The 19,243-nt window shown below is 38.6% G+C and overlaps 2 protein-coding genes and 1 non-coding gene across 4 annotated transcripts; 2 read left to right on the top strand and 1 right to left on the bottom strand.

Annotated features, from left to right (window-relative positions):
* The first annotated feature begins 2,133 nt into the window (after positions 1-2,133).
* On the top strand, positions 2,134-12,999 carry LOC134633125 (protein phosphatase 1 regulatory subunit 1B-like). Of its 2 annotated transcripts, none has more exons than XM_063481989.1 (5): positions 2,134-2,479; positions 8,690-8,773; positions 9,475-9,550; positions 11,555-11,674; positions 11,781-12,999. In XM_063481989.1, the coding sequence occupies exons 1-5, from the start codon at positions 2,384-2,386 to the stop codon at positions 11,891-11,893; spliced, it is 489 nt and encodes a 162-aa protein (XP_063338059.1). In that variant the 5' UTR covers positions 2,134-2,383; the 3' UTR covers positions 11,894-12,999. The 2 variants fall into 2 exon arrangements, with proteins under 2 accessions (XP_063338059.1, XP_063338058.1); XM_063481988.1 differs by having other exon boundaries at positions 2,137-2,479; positions 9,472-9,550.
* trnal-aag (transfer RNA leucine (anticodon AAG)) lies at positions 10,611-10,692 on the top strand. The gene has a single exon. It is a non-coding gene; the product is annotated as a tRNA-Leu (tRNA).
* Positions 13,000-16,566: 3,567 nt separating the features above from the next.
* LOC134633343 (phenylethanolamine N-methyltransferase-like) lies at positions 16,567-18,761 on the bottom strand. Its single transcript, XM_063482214.1, has 3 exons — positions 17,998-18,761; positions 17,418-17,628; positions 16,567-17,005 (listed from the first exon to the last, which is right to left on the bottom strand). Exons 1-3 carry the CDS (start codon positions 18,170-18,172, stop codon positions 16,567-16,569), a joined length of 825 nt encoding a protein of 274 aa, XP_063338284.1. The 5' UTR covers positions 18,173-18,761.
* Between the last annotated feature and the right edge of the window lie 482 nt (positions 18,762-19,243).

Below are 19,243 nucleotides of genomic sequence, written 5' to 3'. Positions count from 1 at the left end.
AGTATTGTTTATTTTATATCTGCCTTGAGTTATTATATTTAAAGAGGAAAATGAAGAGATTAGGAGAAGCTTTAAAGTTAATTTGGCCTCATACGTCATGAACTGCCAAGCCTTTGGTTTTATCAATCTTATAAACATCTATATTTTACGGCTCGGTTCACGTATCACTGAAATTCTCAGTTACTACTCTTTCCACAGTTATGTGTGGGTGACACCTGCTGGAAATAGAAAGCAAATACACGACGTCCTCGGTAAAATAAAATAAAATGACGCATTTTCAGCTTTTCCAAAAGGGGATGTAACGACGTTTTTAATTTAGAGTGTGTTGTAAATAAACACAGCCAAATAATTACCTTCTTCAGCAGAAGTAAAGACATCAGTCTTCTGTGGATATTTACATCATGTTTTATTGCTTTGAGGTTTTGTGAAATATATTAAAATATTCATATTTTTAAATATTCCAAATAAATATTCTTGTTGTTTCAATACTTTAAACTATAAATGTAAAAATTTAAATATTGCTGTGTGCAAACGTCAGTCATAAGAAATTAGAAATGGCTGCTTTTTCTTAGCAGTTTGTCGCCACCTTCTGGTGGTTTCAAGAACTACACAGTGCCACACAGGAACGCTCACATATATGATCTGTAGTGGATTCTACTTTACATTTATAATAACACAATAATCTTATAAATATTTCACCTTCAGCTCTGCTCATTTTTGTGCTGTGTGAGTTTGGACTATCATATATTTACTTGCATTCAAACCTCCCCTCAGTGAAGTGATTTCTTTACTTTTGGCCATAAGATGGTGCTGACTTGTCATCCCAGTGTTGCTTGGTGTCACGTGTTGTTGAAAGTGCTCGCAAACATACATTATGTTTTCAAGGACGACAGACGAACTGAAACGGAACTGAGCCACAGATGGGCTCTTTTAAAATGTCCAAGGTGGCGAGTTCTTTTATCTGCAGACCTCGCCCAGCAGGCCTGAGTTTGCTGTCATTAGCAACTCTTCCTGAAGCTGGCAGATGTCCAGAGCTTTTCTCAAGTCCAGTACTTCAGTAGAGGGTGAACCCTTGGGCTTGTGGCAATTGGGATCAAACATGGGGCCCTCTGCTTACAGGGGCATCTGGCTCTTTTTCCAATATACACACAATATACACCCTTTAGAAAAGTTTGTTTTTCAATCTCCTTTTGGTTATATTTAGTCACCAAATGTATCCTGTTATTTGAGTTTTAGGAAAACATAATGATTTGGGTGAAAGTTTACCTTTTTCCACTTCTTTACGAATTGCATGACACATGAAAAATAGGACACTTCCGCCTGAAATAGCCTACATGCTCGGGGGGATCCCACGTACAAATAAATGACAGTTCGTGACAGCTTGGCCGCTGATTGTGTTGCGCGCTGACAAATGCATTTGTCCTCTTTTGGCCTGCCTCTCCTCTCCACGAACTTATACTGAAGCACACGCTCCAACACACTTCCTGCACTGCCAGCCCTCTAAGAAGAAAAGCTGTTGTCATGGCAACTGAGTGCCTCGCATATATTCGCTGTGCATATGGTAAAGCCAAGGTGGGCACCGGCGAAAGCAGAGGTTAATATTTTTGTCTCTGGAAGGGGGGAGCGATTAGATCTTTATTTATTTATATTTCCAGTTTTTTGCTCGTCCTCAAAGTGAGCACGCAAATTTGCACACACAACGTCAGTGCAATAAAATACGTCCTTAAGTGCCTACCTAAAATTAATTAATTCGTTAATTAATTAAAATAAAAAAAATCTATTTCTTCCCAACCAGGATTCAGCACATTTTTGCTAGCATAGCAGTGAGTGGCATCTTCTTAATATTCGTTTCTTTTAGTTCACTATGACTCGATGCTGACTTTAGTTGTTTATCAGTTTGTGAAATTCTTTGAAGTTGTGTAACATCCTCGTCATCTCTGCTTTTTTTTTTTTTTTCAATTTCCCCTTCATTCGGGTAGATTTCTTTATCGGGCAACTTTAAAATGCAAATGCGCAAAGTTTCCGGCTCCAGTAAAGGCAACAAAACCTTCACTGCTCTTCTTTCCCCTTCACGCATTAAGGTCGGCGGACAAAGTGTGAGAGGGAGGGGAGGGGAGACTGGCGGGGAGGCGGGGAAGAGGAGCTGACCGCTGCTGTTAAACGGAACTCCAGAGACCAGAGGATCGCCGGGACAGAGAGAGATGCCGCTGGTTACTCACTAACGGCGAGTTTTTGTCAAGTGTAAGCACTTTACTGCAGTTTTTCCACAGGCGGTTCCAAGCTGACCTCGTCTGGACTCTAGTTTTGTGCGCTCGGCTGCGGAGGTGACAGGCGGGACTCGTTGCTGCTGCTGCTGGTGCTGTTCCCCGCAGAGACGAAGGTGATGGACCGAGAGGCAGACGCGGATGCGAGGAGGAAGATCCAATTTTCCGTGCCTTCCTCCGTGCCCACCCAGCTGGACCCGCGACAGGTGGAGATGGTGAGATCTGAGGGAGTGTGGCTGTAGCCTACACGGATGATGACAGTGGTTGTGGAGATGGAGTGAGTGTGTGGAAGGATTGTTAAGCTCAGGCTGGGTAACTGCATCTGTACATTTTAAAAGTAAATATCTAAGACATGCTCGCCTCCAGCTCCATCATTAATGCTTCTTCAGGGGCATCAGTGCTTAACACGGAGGCTGACAGACTGCTCTAGCAAGACTTTGCAAAACTCTGTTTTGATGTTTGTATGTTACTCTGTGGGCAGCAGGGTATGGGCAGTGCTGGGATTAAGCAGAGCTCTGCAGCTACAGATTTTTTTTTGGAGTCCTTAAAGTTGATGAGATATCTTTGCCCTTCTATCCGAATGGAGGAGGAAGAGGGGGAGGTGGAAGTGAGGGATAAAGCACCATTTGTGGCATTAAAAATTAGTTGCGCCTGAGTAATAAATCCTTTACCACACACAAGAAACAAAATGTAGAAGGTATTACTCATACGCTCGTGGAGGTGGTGAGCATATTATGTAAAGTCAGATCTGTTATCTGTTGCTTATGCTGAATCATCCCAAAGCGAGCGCTGGTCAATGCAAACAGTGCAGGGCAGGGTGAAGAGGGAAGGTATTATGCTATACAGTATGAGCAGAGATGTGCATGTGTTATTGGTGGTGTTAATGACAAGAGCCCATAAAGGTCACAAAGTTGCCAATGAGGTAATATTTGGACACAAAAAGCAGCAAATGACAGGCTTATCCATTCCTTCTGCAGGAGATGTTCATCTCTTAAGTCGCTCCCTTAAGGGAAGTTTCACTGGAGACCAGGTGCAGAGTAAGAAATGTTCTTTTCTTTTTTTTCCAAGTAGGAGATTTGGAAAATTTGAAATGGCATCTGTTTGGAAAGCTTGTTTCAGCCTAATAAATCAATAAGTTCTGGGCAGATATTTTCTGCTGCATCTGCTGTTTACAGCCCACTCTTGGTCTCTGGGTTTTCTGTTTGCTTGATTCATACCCTGTCCAGTACAGAAGGGATCATTTATTTGCTTTTCTAAGCAAGCCCATGCATTTTAACCCACTGATTAGGATGGCACAATTCTGAGTGATATTTTAACTTAAATACAGTCTGATGCTAATTAGTTGCTATACTCTACCTGATAGACTTGTTCACTTCTTCACTCGTTTTCTCTATAAGATGCTCTGGCAGTTTTATCAGCTCAGATCTTAGTAAGATTATGGCAGTCTTCCTCCACTGATTAAATAAGACTGCAAGAAGCCAGAGACATTATATATCAGGAGGACCCTGAAGAAGCACATTTCCTTCAAAGTAGGAGCTACATAAGGTTACAGGGCTTCATTTTTTGTGTCTCTGAAGCCATCACGTCACCAAAGTGACCATAAGTCTGCTGGAACAGTGTGCGCAAAATAATAATCCTCAGGCATCTGTTGATGAAAATAAGAGGGACGGGATCAAACTAAGGAAGTCCTGCAATGTATAAGAGATACAAGGAAACAGGCTGAGGAGATAAATACTCATTCACCTGCAAAAAGAGCTTTGTGATCTAAAGTTTTGGAACCCTGTATGATAATCTTGGAATTTCTTCTTTCTAACTGACCAAAAATGTCCTGTGGTCATATCATGTGGAATGAGACTTGTATGAATGCTTAAAACCACAACTCTCATCGATAACTTAACCCAACATGTAGCAAGTCCTTCTGGGAATGGGTTCCTAGCTCGAAAGACCTTGATAGCACCTCATCGGCTGAATTTCTTGATCACTTTTTAAAAAGCTAAACTAGAAATGACCATCTTCGGCATCAGTGTACACACACATAAAAGGAAGTGTTTTCAAATTCATACATACAGTAAAAGTGGCACAACAACAAGTAAAAAAAAGAGGAGATTTAAATCCTGTGAGGCCAGACCTCAGCAATGACTTATATTCAGCAAACTTCCTCTGTAAGGAAGTCTTGTACCCTGGCAGCGATCCTAGTTATGACTCAGGCAGTTATTTTGGCAGTTTTTTTAAGGTCCCATGAGTGAAAGAGGAGAGAGTAATAACTTTAAATCCAATAGTTCTCGGCACATAAAAATTGCAAGAGCATAATAAGCAGTCAGCGCTGATTTTTTTTTTAATGCTTAAAAATAAATTGTGCTTACTTTGATTTTAAAAGCGTTTTGATTATAAGTTACACCTGAGCTACATATGCACAAAGTCACATGATATTTTGGCATCATTAACAGCTCTTCCAGTGTGCCAACAGAGCACATCAGATCACGCACACCATGCTAATTCATGTTATGGACAATATCAGCTTGCTTACCTAAATCTTTCTACTATAACAAGTAGATATGGCTGCCACCAAACAGTCTTGAGCCTCTACTGTATGCATGTGTGAGTGCAACAGCATGACTAGTTAATACGATCTGTCTTGTAATACTTCTGTTTCCATCCAGTGATGGAATTTGCTTCGAAAAACAAGGGGAGAGCTGCAGGAGCAGTGCTGAAATGTATTTTTTCTTGTCTGTCCTTGAAATTTCTGTTTACTGAGGTTTTAGGTTCCAAGAAGGTTGTTTTCACTTTCGATAGCCACCTTCTTTTACTGTCTTGTGGGGTCTCATCAAGAGTGTCTTGTCCTTTTGTGGTCCTTGAGAAATGCCGCCCATCGATAGCGACTGAAACGTCTAGAATAAATCAAAATAAAGGCAGGAATAAACGGAACACATTGAGCTGGAAAGGGAAAAACGGTGGAAGAAAAGAGACAAAGATAGCTGACAGAAGCCGAACAAGACACGCAAAAGGAGGAAAATCATCAGCCAAGGAGACGACTGATTAAAAAGAAAGAGATTAGCTGTGGATGACTGAGGAATGAATCAAGGGCAAGGGCAGCTCGTGCCAAGAGCACACCACAGCACAAATAAAAAGCTCTAAAGTCTAATAGGGTCTTATTCTTACAAACCCAGCATACGCACCCCTGTTAATCATTAATGCTATTTACAGAGTGGGCTGATGGCTTGATATTGGTCTTAATATTGGTAAATTTTCAGACCTAGATGAAGTGACTGTAGCTGACAAAGGGAGGTGGTAGCAGGAGAATAAAATAAACAAGACAGTTCCAGTCTTCCAACCGGAAGTTTCTATTTTCAAGTGCATTAATTATGTTTCCTTTAATTTGTGTGGGTTCAGCTCCTGTTCTCCACTATCCAGGCCAACGCTACACCAAGATTACACCATTTAAAGTTTATTTACAAAAAAAGAAAGAAAAAAAAAACAGGTCAAAAGTCCGAAGTCATGAGTCGTGTTGTGGTCAAATCAAGTTCTGCAAAGGATTATTCCCTGAAAAGCGTTTTGTGTACACAGTTTTATACTTTTATTGCATGCATTTAATCATTAAGCACATAAGTTATTTTTGCGTAAAAGGCATTTTAGGTCACTGCCCCCCACCCAGTGTTGCCATTGTTCATTTAAACATCCAGTATGACGCATTGGAGTTGAATATTATGCAACTAAAGGTCATCTGACCTACAAAAAAATGGGGTGTGGGATTAATGATTTACTACATGACCACTAAACTTAGAACCCATGCTGCTGCTTAAATTTGCCTTTCTAGACGTGTCTGTGTTTTGATGGTAGCTGCAACATAAAAAGAGCTATTTTGCATGGCTGCTTATAACCCCAACGAGTTCCAGTAACATTTAAAACACATTACATTTCTAAGTGGATTGAAAAATACGATCAATAAGTTGACCTTTTCTGGATATTGAAAAGTACAGAGTAAAGAGTTAGCTATTAAAAGGAAATGTTAGGCATAATTCATTTAGAGAGGTTTCTGTTATGTTTTAAACAATAGCCCAAACTTCTTTAAAGAAGTCTCCTTCTGCTTTTTGTTTTCCAAATTTTTGTCAGACCCCTCACTCAGTCTTTGTGTGTTGCTATCCTTTATTGTCCCTCTATCAGTATCCTAATCCTCAGCCTTAACCCTATGCTATCAGAACATGACAGAGGGACTTTGTCCCCTGAAAAATCTCCTCAAAAGTCTCAAAAAGCAATCAGGGGATAAAAGATAAATATAATAAAACCAACAGCTGACGTCAAAAACGAACCTTACATTTTTTAGGGTTAAGGTTACTTCTAATCATCAATGATAACATGATAACTTAGACCTCACTGGTTTAAGACATTATTGGACCAATAAAATGCATTTTCAAAAAACGCTTTGGGTCATACAGTTTTTAAAAACCTGAAGAATAAAGTATCACCTAAATAATAAGGTCCATATCATAAAATACAATATTAAAGTTATTTATTATTCTAAAATAACAAACACAATAAGCCCAGCATGTGAGGAGGAACTATGAAACATTAATTTGTTTCCAGTGAAATCAAATGTCCACTGCAGCCACACTGAGCAATCAGTGGTATTTACAGGAATTTCAGACATGCACAACAAGGATCTGATGAAAATAAAATATGTTCCCTGCAGGTGCTTGACCTTCCGGCTACAGCGTTAACAAAACATAGGCCACTATGTCTGAAGAGGCTCTCAGACAGGTGCTCAAAATGTGGTTTGGTCCTTTGGCCCCACATGCCTTTTTTCCCCTCCTGAGTGCTGTGTGCACATGTTTTATGTGTTTATTGGATTGCCATACTCATATTTTCATGTTAACACATCTTTAACCTCTAATAGGATGCTTTGTGATTCATATTTAAATTTGTTCCCCCAAAAAGGGGCTGCATATTTAATTCTAGTGTGTGACTCATGAATATGGATGAATGCAGTGCACAAAGGGAAGCAGAAGCAGTGAGAGTTACTCCAGAGTGAAAGCTGCCCACACATTTCAATGCCTACACTCTTCGCTGTGATTGGCTTGGCAGCCACTTGTATCTCGTAACAATGTTATCACCATCACACATCACGAAATAGAGCCGGCGATGAGTATAGTGTGTGTTTTCCATAAATAACAAGTTATAAAAATAATGGTTAGAAAATGTAATCAATCTAATAAAAGTAAAAATTCCATGAAAGGACACAAAAAGGATCCTAACAGTGTTATATTATTGGATTTTTGCTGTTTCTATAATATAAATTCTTAATTTTACCTACTTTATTTAGTGTGGAGCAAATTAATTGATTTGTAAATATGGTATTTTCAATCAGTAATTTATTTTACCCAGTTGAAACCTGGAAATGGCCTTAGCTGCTAAAATTAAGACTGACCAGATCAGGCTACATTTTTCCAAACTTCTGTTGTCCAATTTTGGTGAGCCTGTGCAAACTGTAGCCTCAGTTTCCTGTTCTTAGCTGACAGGAGTGGCACCTGGTGTGGTCTGCTGCTGCAGCCGATCTGCTTCGAGGTTCAACATTTTCTTCTTCTGCTCTTCAATGCTGCCTTGGTTGTAGCAAGTTTTTATTTGAGTTACTGCTGCATTCCTTTCAGCTCGAAGCAGTCTGACTATTCTGCTCTGACCTCTGACATTAACAAGGCATATTTTCTATTCATATTCTCTGTAAACTCTAGAGATAGCTGTGTGGGAAAATCCCAGTAGGTCAGCAGTTTCTGAGATACTTAGACCAGACTTTCTAACAAACAACCATGCTGCATTCATAGTAACTTAAATCATCTTTCTTCAAGAAACGTAAAGAAAGGCTTGAACTTTATTTACATATGTTTTTATGCATAAATGCACTGTCATGTGATTGGCTGATTAAATATTTGCATTAACTAGCAGTTGAACAGGTGTACCTGTTGGCAGTTGGGTGTATATTTAATGTTTTGTGTATTTTGTGGTTACTTTGACTCTCCTTGCTTCACACATAAAAGATAAGAAAATGAAGAAGTACCGGCTGCTTTGTATGATGGAGACATACTGTAAACATGTTACAAAAGAACTAGAAAAATCGAAATGATTTCATCCAAGCGATAGGAACTTGTAGCAGAAAAGGAAATAAATTTAAATAATCCTTATTTAAATTTATTTATAATTTAAATAATCCTTCTGCCTTCTATCATAAAACGTAATCCTCATTCACAAACAAGCTGGAGAGTCTCTTGAATGTTGTTGCATAATGATGCGCATTTATTTTTTAATGGATCTAACTTTCAAAGAACAAATCCTCTGCATACATGCCATAAACCACAGTTTAGAATAAACGAATGCTGATTATTGAAGCAGTGAAGCCCTACAGAAAAAAAACCTCTTCTATCTCTCTCTTTCTGCAGATTCGTCGTCGGAGGCCGACACCTGCCACGCTGTTCAGATTGACGGACCCACCATCACCAGAAGAAGACAGCAGCCCACATCAGGTAGATATGCATGTGCCGGTGTTTCGACTTTCTATGTGCATTTTGAATGTCTCTTTAGGGGTTTTTTTGTTATCATTAAGCCCACATTTCGCTATTTAAGTCAAAGTTTCAGGTTATTATATCAAAATTTCCAGATAGGTATCTCAAACATTTCACTTCCTAACTCAAACGTCTGAGAAAAGAACTAGAGACTGAAAAAATAACTTTAATTTCCAAGTTATTAAATAATAATAACTTCAACTTTTGACTTATTGATGATGAAAAATATTTTTTTTCTGTTTTGAAACCAGCTTCTACATTTTCAAGCTGTTTCTAAAACAGCCGCAGAAAAGCTTTCATAGGAAATGTCAAATTCGATTATTTACATTATGTACATTACAGTGACAACTAATTCTGCATCTTCACTTAATAACGCAACAAATATGTGAATAAGTGATGACGTTTTTATTTATGTTTTACTCCATAATTGACCTGTTACAAGTATGAAAGTGCTTTTACATTTTGTTTTATCTTTTCATTGACTTTTGCTGACAAACCTGCACATTGTGCATTACTGCCTTTCTGCTCTAATCCTTGCAACTGGAAAGGAGCGATTATTAGATTTCTTATATTGTGTCGTTTGTTTGAGGCAACAATAAGACAAAAACGTGTTGCGTACACTTTTAGCTGTAAACCCTGGTTTGCATTTTTTATTTCAGCAGTGGGTTCTTGGGGAAAATGGAGCTTTGAAAGCCAAACTGGTTCACATGTCAACCTACCAGCCACCATCTCTTAAAGGTAAATGAACACTGACTCAAATCATTTTGTGTGTGTTTTTCCCTTGTACCCACACACTGGTTTTTCTTGTTTATATAACAAATGACACCAAATGAAAGAATTTGGGAGACCTAATTCGGCTGTGGCAACCACCATGTGGTCTCTATCTGTCTGGACTACGCACATATCCAAAAACCACAACGAGAGTATGTGTGTGTGTGTCATGTAAGATTAGGAGCAGTGGCAGCTGTGAGTCTGTTCTGGATCATCCTGGATTATAGAATGGCTGCACAGCTGTAACACGGTCTCACACACTCGCTGGCACATGCACACACACTATCAGATGCAACCAGAGTCACACAGACTTAAATACACACAAAAAAACCAACTCTGTTGTTATAAATATCTATACGACATACGTTTTTTATGCGTCTTCTGTTTTGTGGAAATTGTGGCTTTGGCACCTGCAGTCATGACAGTTGCCACTCATAATATTAACTGGGTTTTGCTCGTTTTATTTGAGTGATGTTTAGCATTTATAATTTTATATAACAAAAAATTTTTCCTTTCATAAGACATGTATGTATATTTTAAAATTGAAAATCCACATAAAAAAAATGTAACAAAATTTTAAGATTGATTTTTACTTTATTTTAATAGCTCAACAGCTTCATGAGTTTGTTATATTCTCATTGCTTCATAGAACATTATTTATCTTTACCTTGGCATTAACTTGTTGTCTCTATATGCAGATGACATAGTATTATACTAACCCGTATAAAAAAAATTAAAAAAAATTCTGACCTTTGCAGAAAATAGTTGAAATGACCTAATTCAGTGATGCTGAGTTCAAAAATATCAGTTTAAATAATAAATCTTTGTTGTCACCTTTTTTCACATTTGGTCCATTTGTGCTAATTGTATTTCAAATTTTCATATATTTCTTTTAACAGGACATAATAGCCATTTGGCATGCATGCACTAGGACACATTATAGGTTCTGTTTCGAGCTGTCAATGAATAGCCTCCACTCATCTGCATTGTACTTATAACACATTGCACCCAGTGGTCAGACAGCAATGGTAGCGTGGCCGAGCGGTCTAAGGCGCTGGATTAAGGCTCCAGTCTCTTCGGGGGCGTGGGTTCGAATCCCACCGCTGCCAAAGCACATTTTCCAGAATTTCTCATACATTTGCAATAAAGGGCTATTCTATTTCTATCTAAAGAACATTTCAAAGAATCGATTAGGATCCTTTTCATGATTCTTATTAAAAGAAAAAGCATAGACACAAACAACTCAAGTGTGTCCTTTGGCATATCCAAATCTCTTACTAAGTCATTAAACTCTGGCTTAGTGAATAACTGGAGGACAAATGAACTACTGGATAATTGATCTTCAAAGTCTGAATCTGCATCTGGAGACAAAACATCATCAGATCTTCTTCCTCATCAACTAACCCAATAAAAATCAGAGAGGGTATTTCATTTAAACATGGTACAGGTCTTATTGTAGATGGGAGCTTAAGGCAACTGATAGATGATTTAGTTTTGGAAGTTCATCCAGAAATATTAACTAAACAGTAGTAGTCATCAAAATGACTCTGTGGCTCCCTCTGTACCATTGAAATACCAAAAACCCAGCCTGTTCCCCTTAGTAGATTTACAACACACACCCAGCTCAATTAAATGAGGTCCACATGGCTGGTTCTGTTCACCCAGTTTCATACCAAAATAAGCAAAGGATCCCGTAATAGCGGTAATAGAGCAAAGGGGATATCATTCGTTAAGTCAATCAATCAAAGCCAAAATTAGTAAAGTGCAAGTGTTAGATTTCACACGCATTGCACACAGTTGATGTGTAACATTACAACTCTAGATATACAAATCCAAACACAATAATCTCTTTTATCAACCTATTCTTTGTCCTCTAGAGGACAATGGACAGATGATTGGAAAATTGGGTGTTTTTGTTAGTAAAATGTTTGCAGTGTAACTTCATTCATCATAACTGATTTGTATTTTCAGCTGTCCAGAAGATGGCACAGGCCCATTTGTCCTCACTTGACATGAAGTCTGTAGACACAGAGTCCTCTTCAGGAGAAGAAGAGGAGCAACATGATGAGGAAAGGCAGCAGAAAGCCTCAGGTGGGTAAGCTAGGATAGGCTTTCCCATTTTTGGATTTTTGCTGGCACCTATACCAAGTATGGACACTTACACTTTGGAAATTTCTTTTCATGTTGGATCTAAAAGAAGAAAGCAAGGCACAGAGGGATCAGCGTGGTCTCCTGGACAGTCTGACAGAAGGTCATCGCCACAAAGACAAAGAGGATGCCAAAGAAAGAGAGGAAGGAAATGCAGAATGACAAATGAAGAGGGCCCTGATCGAGACAGTTTTAGAGATGAATCAATATGCATAGCACATGTGTGTGCCGTACATATGCGTGTATGGATATGTGTATGAGTGTGTATTAATTGGGTCTGTGGGTTTGTGGAAACATACAGTGTAAAAGAGGAATGTTGGGAAAAAAGAGAAACACAACAGAGATTATATGATAAAGGTCAGAATATAATTGAGCTGACTGAGGAAATCTTTAGCTGGAGACTTGTGAAGGAAACTGTGTCTCCGTCAGCCAAAGAAACGAGGGCTAAATTCCAATCAGCCAAGGACGCTGCACAAGAAATATAAGAATAGCTAAGAACTCTCGTATTTTCACAAAGCATTCATTAGTTCAAAAAGGTGTTTTGTTTTTGTTTTGTTTTATTCACTTTGAAGGTCTGGGAATACTGTGAGACATCTGAGTTTGAAGAATTAGAATTTAAATAGCCTTTGTTGACATCATGTAAAAGGGGCATGAGCTGAAGTGACACGGGTGCTAAATTTACAGTTCATGTCCGATTAGAAGCAAAAGAAGTACATAACAAATCAAATGCCAAATGTCACAGTGGGTAATGAAGATACATCTGCAGCTAACGTGTGTGTTGTACAAATGCACAAGATTATATTTTGTATGTAGTATCAGTGCAGACAGTAACAGACTGCAGTGCGATGACCATAGCCAGTTTCAACTGGAATTTAGCTCAGAAACTGTGACACTGCTTTCAAAGTTATGTCCATCTCTGAAGTTTGCTTTCCTCAGTCTTTCAGACATTTGTCTGCAAGGTCAAGAGATCAAAAGACGGAGGATTACAGACGAATTCAGCGCAGTCACAGTAGACCAGATTATATCCTAACAGATTAATCCAACTAATCACGATAATGCAGCAAACTGTTTCAGGCTAGATATTTTAAACTGTTTTTTTTGTTTTTTTGTAACATGGAGATTAGCGGACATGATATGTTTGGGATGCCACACATGTTAGCTTGATACTGAAATAAAATCTACCTGATTTTCAGAAACATCACATATGAAGTTTCATTCATGACCATGTACATAAACACTGTTTCGTGCCGGTTGATAATAAATCATTCATGAAGCTGTTGGTGTTTGTGTATTTGTATGCCTAGTGCTTCAAACATTTCTTTTCCTTGAAAGACATATTTCATTTGATTTTTATTCAAACCAAACCATGTCACCATATTTAGGTCATATGTAGCTTAAGCTCAAACATTTTTTTAATGTTTGTGGGATTTAGCCAAGAGTATTTGTGTTCTTTATTAGTACACACTCACCTGCCAATTTATTGCATTCACCTGCTCAACTGCTTATTAATACAAATATCTGACTAGCCAATCACAATGCAGTAACTAAATACATTTAGGCATGTAGACATAATCACCAAGACCTGCTGAAATTCAAACTGAGCATCAGAATAAGGAAGAAAGATGGTTCATTATAAGTGAATCTGGGTATTTTAAAAACTGCTGATCTACTGGAATTGTCCCATGTAACCATCTCTACAGGTTACAGTCAATGGTCTGAAAAAGAGAAAATATTCACTGACCTGCAGCTCTGGGTGAAAATGCCTTGTTGTTGTCAAACAAAGTTTACAGAAGAACATCTCTGAGTTCACAACATGTTAAAACTTAAATCAGATGGATTACAGCAGCAGAAGACCACACCTGTGCTGTTACTGTCAGCAAAGAACAAGAAACTGAGGCAAAAATTTGCTCACCATGGAAAAATGCTGTCTGATCTGATGAGTACTGATTTTTCAGAATTTAGTGTAAACAAGCCTGTTTCCAACCTGCTGATGGTTCAGGCTGGTGTGGTGGTGTAATAGTATGGGTAATATTTCTTGCCACACTTCGGGCCACATTAGTATCAGTTAATCCTTGTTTAAAGCGAGAGCCTACCTGAATAATGTTTTTGACTATATCCATCCTTTTCTGTGTACCCACAGTGTACCCATTATCTGGCTCCTTTCAGTAGGATAATGTGTCATGTCACAAAGCTCAAATATTCCAAGCCTGATTTGTTGACATGACAATGAGTTTCCTGTACTAAAATAATCTCAACAGTCACCAGATGTGGGAGGAAAAGTGGTACCGACTACACAGAGCCCCAGTAGTAGAAGAGAGCGTGTAAACCCAGAATGAAAAGCTTTTTCTTGCAATTGTTTGCCCCTAACAAATATGTGCTATAATTAAATTGCTTGAATAAATTAGTTGGGTGAATGAACTTTGATTCCTCAAAAGTTCATCACTTACAAACAAGCTGAAGGAAGCCAGCTCTTTCAAAACAGATGTGACCAGACCATAACTAATGGGTTAAGAATGGTTTAGCTATTAGCAGTTGTTAAAAACAACTTAACACCAGGAAACTCAAGGTCCTTAATTCCAGGAACAGCCAAAAAAGTGAAGCAGTGGGAGCTTGTGTTCTCATCTATATCGAGTGCAGTCTCAACCAAAGGCTTAGCACTAAGCTTTACTGTATGTTGGAGCACCAGTTCTTAACTGTGAGGTATTTTAAGGAAGCCACCGCGTTTCATGCTGATAAAACAGCATTTTAAAATACTAAAATAACACTTCTTCTGAATTAAAAGAGAAGGAAAGGTTGTAGGTAGTCACTTATATCTTCTAATCGCCAATGAATCATTTATTAAACTTCAACTAGTTCTAATTAAAAACCATGGGGCAGCATTACAGTGCAGCACATCCCTGCATAATATTTCAAAAGTGGATAAATGCACCAAGATGTGCATATTTGTCCCTTTTTGATTTATATGCTTTTGACTTTCACACATTCTGGTTTGTCTCTATTATTCAGTGGTGGAGAGTAATTCTAAATTTCTGCTTTATTGTCTAGCATGCTTTACTCTATAGTCAACAAGAGCAAATTCAATAACATTGTGAACATGGGCAGTCCAATTGGAGGTCAGTAGCAACACGGTATGACAAAAGTTAGTGAGTCCTAAGAGGTATAAAAGTGGAGAAACATCCTCAGTGACGCACCTTCTTTATAGTGAGTATACCTTACTACCATTAGGACAAATGATGCATGGGGTTCCACCTCTGCAAACTTCTTGTGCCAGAAGTTTTTTATACTTTGTAGTGTAATTGTTGAATAAATCCAGGTGTTACGTCGAGGGTGTCATTTGCACATAGCTGTGCTTTGATTCTGGGTGATGTTGCAGTTGTGATGTTTGTAACTGTGACATCTTTATTGTTGTGGTTCTGTTTATCTGAAAGCTGCCCAAAGGGGCAAATTGAATTTCTGGATTATAAATGTTACTGCTACTATATGGCATCACTAACATTTGTGTTGTGATAACATTTAAAACAAGGGTATCAAACATAAGGCCGGGGCCCAGAACTTTGGACTTTTAAGTGTATTTTCATAAAATTAATTACTATTATTAGTTGCTCTCAACTAAGGTACCTCTAATTTAGTGTTCCATAAACACAAATAAGTTTGGACACTTATTTTGTTGCTGATAGTGACGATGTGATGCAAACAACAGAATTTGCTGAGAAATAAGGGTTGAAGATGGAGATTTCAAACTGCGCATATATATATATATTATTAAATGTGGTGTATAGGGCCCAGAGTTCTGTGTTAGGCCCTGTGCATATGGTAAAACAGAAGATTTGCCTCACACATAAAACCAAAATCTCTGAAGAATGTTTCCAGTATCTTGTTGAATCTTTACTATGACAAATTAAAACAGTTCTCAAGGCAAAATGAATGTGTGAGTGTAATACGTATTACCCAAGGCAACAAGTTAGTTTTGTTAAGCTTTTTTTAATGTTAGGGGAACACAAAAGAAGCTGTTAATAGTGTCTTTACACATTGGAATTAATTTAGAGTACAATTAGTAACCGTTTTGCAGCAAGAATAATAATAATAATAACAAAAACAATGATATCTCTTTACTAAAGAGATGTGTGATGAGATTTGAGGAGCAACTCAAGATGATCAAGTAGCGACACCTTGTGTTCAATCCTTCTAATTACACAAAGACGTTTCCAGATGGCAATATAAAATGATTCCCTAAAATAGCACATAGTACCAAGAAAAAAATGAATAAATAAGCATTGCATTTTTATTCATACAATCAAAAGTCATCTCAATCCTTTGAGTAATTAGCAGCTGAACGAAGATAAGCACATGCTGTTTACATACGGCTGGGTAATTCCTGTGGGGATTTTATGTGATATGCCTATATACTGTAGTACTAATGTTTACATTCTTGATGCTGTAGGAACTGCAGGAGGTGGCTGCCTTTACTAAACCAATAAGTGCTTCTGCAGCAAAATAGACTCTCATTTACTTTCACTCTTAGAAAGACAGACGGAGGTCCAGCGTAACATGATGAAAATGCGACAAAATGTGGTGGAATAAAGTGAAACATGTCATTCGTGTGGAAACTGGAATACCTTAAAATGACTAAAGCACAGGCTCTAACTCAAAACAGAAATATGTGTGCATTTTATTCTCAGCATTATCCGCAATCCACTTTCTAAATAACTGCTAAACATTTACCCAGGCTTAATCTATATTATTTCAGTCTGAATAGTGACTTATTTAATTTCTTTTTTGAGATTTTTTTTATCTGCCTTCTTTGCTTTTCTCTCACTTGTTTACTTTCTCCCTTGTTAATCCTTCTTTGCCTTTACAAAAAACACTCCAGTCACATCATCAACCCCCACCCTCATATCCTGAGTCAGTGTGTAAACCTCCAGTCGGATCAGAGTGTATCCACTCTCCTTCAAACTAGTACAGACCTGGGCCTCATTCAGCGGGACCACTGGGATCCTCACCCCAGGCCCCGCAAAATAATAACTCTCCCCGAGGGCTCCGATGAGCATGAGGTGCCCACCAGGGCGCAGGAGCTTCCCGATGTGGCCAAGGGCCCTGGTGAAGGCAGCGAGGTCAGGGCTGACACTCTCCAGGCAGAAGCAGGACACCAGACAGTCGGCCCCTGCCGAAGGAAGGGCGTCAGGAGCCAGGGGCTGAGAGCAGTGCACGTCAATGGGGAGGATGTCTGCGACGACCTGACGTAGCTTTGCAGCTTTCTCAGTCCACGCTGAGGGCCTGTTTGAGTGAATCATCAAACTGTATAAAACAGCTCTTTCAGACTGGCACCATATTCTAATCAGTGCATGATTTTTATCATTATCATTAAACTGGCAAGTATTTTATTCTAATTTAGACACTTTTTTCTTGTCTTATTATTAAGAAGAACGCTCCACAATATAACCCAAAATAAATTGTTATGGCACAGAAGGCAACTTCATTCTGAGGACTGTGCAAGAAAAGAGTGTTGCTTCAAGAAAATCAAAAAGAAAAAGGAAAATATGTTATCTAAATCTTGTTTTTTTTCTCTCTCTCTGTCTTTGGTTAGTCATACAATATACCAGGTATCTAACCTTCACTGAATCTTAGTAACCATCATTTTAAGCTGAACCAAGTCTTTAGCTGTAGTTCAAAGTGATCTTTTCCATACCTTCGTCCCTCCAGTTCGCAGACGTGCTGTAGGTATGGTGTCCAGTCAAGACTGCATTGTCCCTCATCCTGCAGCCAGCGCCTCAGCTCCTGCCGGTTCACCTCCAGGAAGTCTGTCAGGAGCAGTTTACTGAAAACCTCACAGCCGCTCATCACCTGGTACAGGGTGGGACCTGAACCTATGTCCACGAGGAGCTCACCACTCATATCACCTGGAAAGAGAGGAGAAAAAAGAGTGAAGTGAGATCCTTAAAGGAGAGACTTCTTGGTTAAAACATGTTCACATTAGATGTAAAGATCCTCCATCCATTATCATTCCTGACACTGAATCACTCAGTAAAATAAAAGTGATCATTCATTAAATAACCTTGTAGCAAAAGAAAAAGAGGTTTAGTTGCCTTTTTAAAAATTATTATTTTTATTAGGGAAAAGCTCTTCAGCAGTGCTTGGACCCACCCAAGGCTCTATTTGTTTTCTGCTACAAACTAGGAGAAGGAAAAATGGGGAGATGAAAAAGCAAATGAGTGATGAAGCAAATTTTTATTGCATTTCAGAAACAAAATACGCCAAAACCTCCTTACCTTCAGTAAAAGCTCTGTGCAGGCATGCCAGTTTCCACGGCACAATGCTGTCTTTTCTTGTGAAGTCAGCCCGTGGTGGAGTGTAGTTGTACTGTAGATACGCGGCAGGATCAAATCTCCGGTAGCAGGCTTTCATGGCTGCCACTCCATTCTCTCTTCCTTTTTCTTCCATCATCCTGCTTTCTCTGCTGCGATACCTTGCACGTCTGTTTTGGCTGGTTAGTCTTCAGGTAAGCTGCTGAGACCCCTTGAGCTGAATTATATACTTGTGTCTGTGTGTCTCTGTGTGGGTGTATCTGTGGTATTATGCGTGTGCTTTTGCTTTGGGCTACTCTGAGTTTCATGGACAGAGATAGAGATCCTCTTTTTTTAGTCGATGCTGCCTGATAGCATTTGTTCCGTTCACTTTCCCTGCCCTAAGGCACTGATACCATCAGATCAGGGGGCTTCCTCCAACACTAGACCCAATAATGGACTCCTCATATGGCTTTTAGCTCCTTCACCCACCTTTCAAAAGCCTCTCATATCTACACAATCATTCTAAAGGGCCTTTTGGAGTTAAATGGCACTGAGCAGGTTTGTTCTTAAGCAACCCCTTTCGAAAATACAAACAGGTCTGTCTCAAAGACAAACAAGTTTGTGTCTGTCTTCGTTGGCCATTTCACTTTGTGATTTTGGTACTGAGCTGCAGAGATAAGGAATATCAAGTGGTTGCAAAGTAAAAGTGGGAAAACTGCCTCCTTACGTATGCCTCACATAGGAAGTCAAAGATTCAAAAAGAAGTTTGAAACTTGTAAAGTCTTTCATTGACATTCACAAAAAAAGGAGAATGATATAAATGATCTTGTCTTGCTAACAATCTTAGCAAGACAAACAATCTCATGGTTTTTTAAATAAAGTTTTAAAAAATATAATTACAATGCTCTTTAAATGTTTTTATATATACACTCAAAGAGAAAATCTTTCTCTTGCTCACCTCAAAGCATTCCTCTGTCCCCTTAGTGTCCACAGACATTTCATACTCTGGAGACTGTAACACACGTTGAGACAATTTGGATTGTTAGTCCAGAATATGTAAATAATTGTGAAGCTCTGTTATTATTGTTAGGTTGAGTCTAACACATGTAAGAGCCCCATTTTAATAAAGCTAATTAGGTTTGTGGGTATTAATCAGCAGTGTAATGAAAGATTTATTTAATAAATACTTTGCAATTTAATCCTTTAAATTTAAATTCATTAGAATATG

This window comes from Pelmatolapia mariae, linkage group LG8, assembly GCF_036321145.2.
Source record: "Pelmatolapia mariae isolate MD_Pm_ZW linkage group LG8, Pm_UMD_F_2, whole genome shotgun sequence".
Lineage (NCBI taxonomy): Eukaryota > Metazoa > Chordata > Actinopteri > Cichliformes > Cichlidae > Pelmatolapia > Pelmatolapia mariae.
The sequence above is the reverse complement of the archived record's forward strand: the minus strand, read 5'-3'. Positions and strand labels throughout refer to the sequence as shown.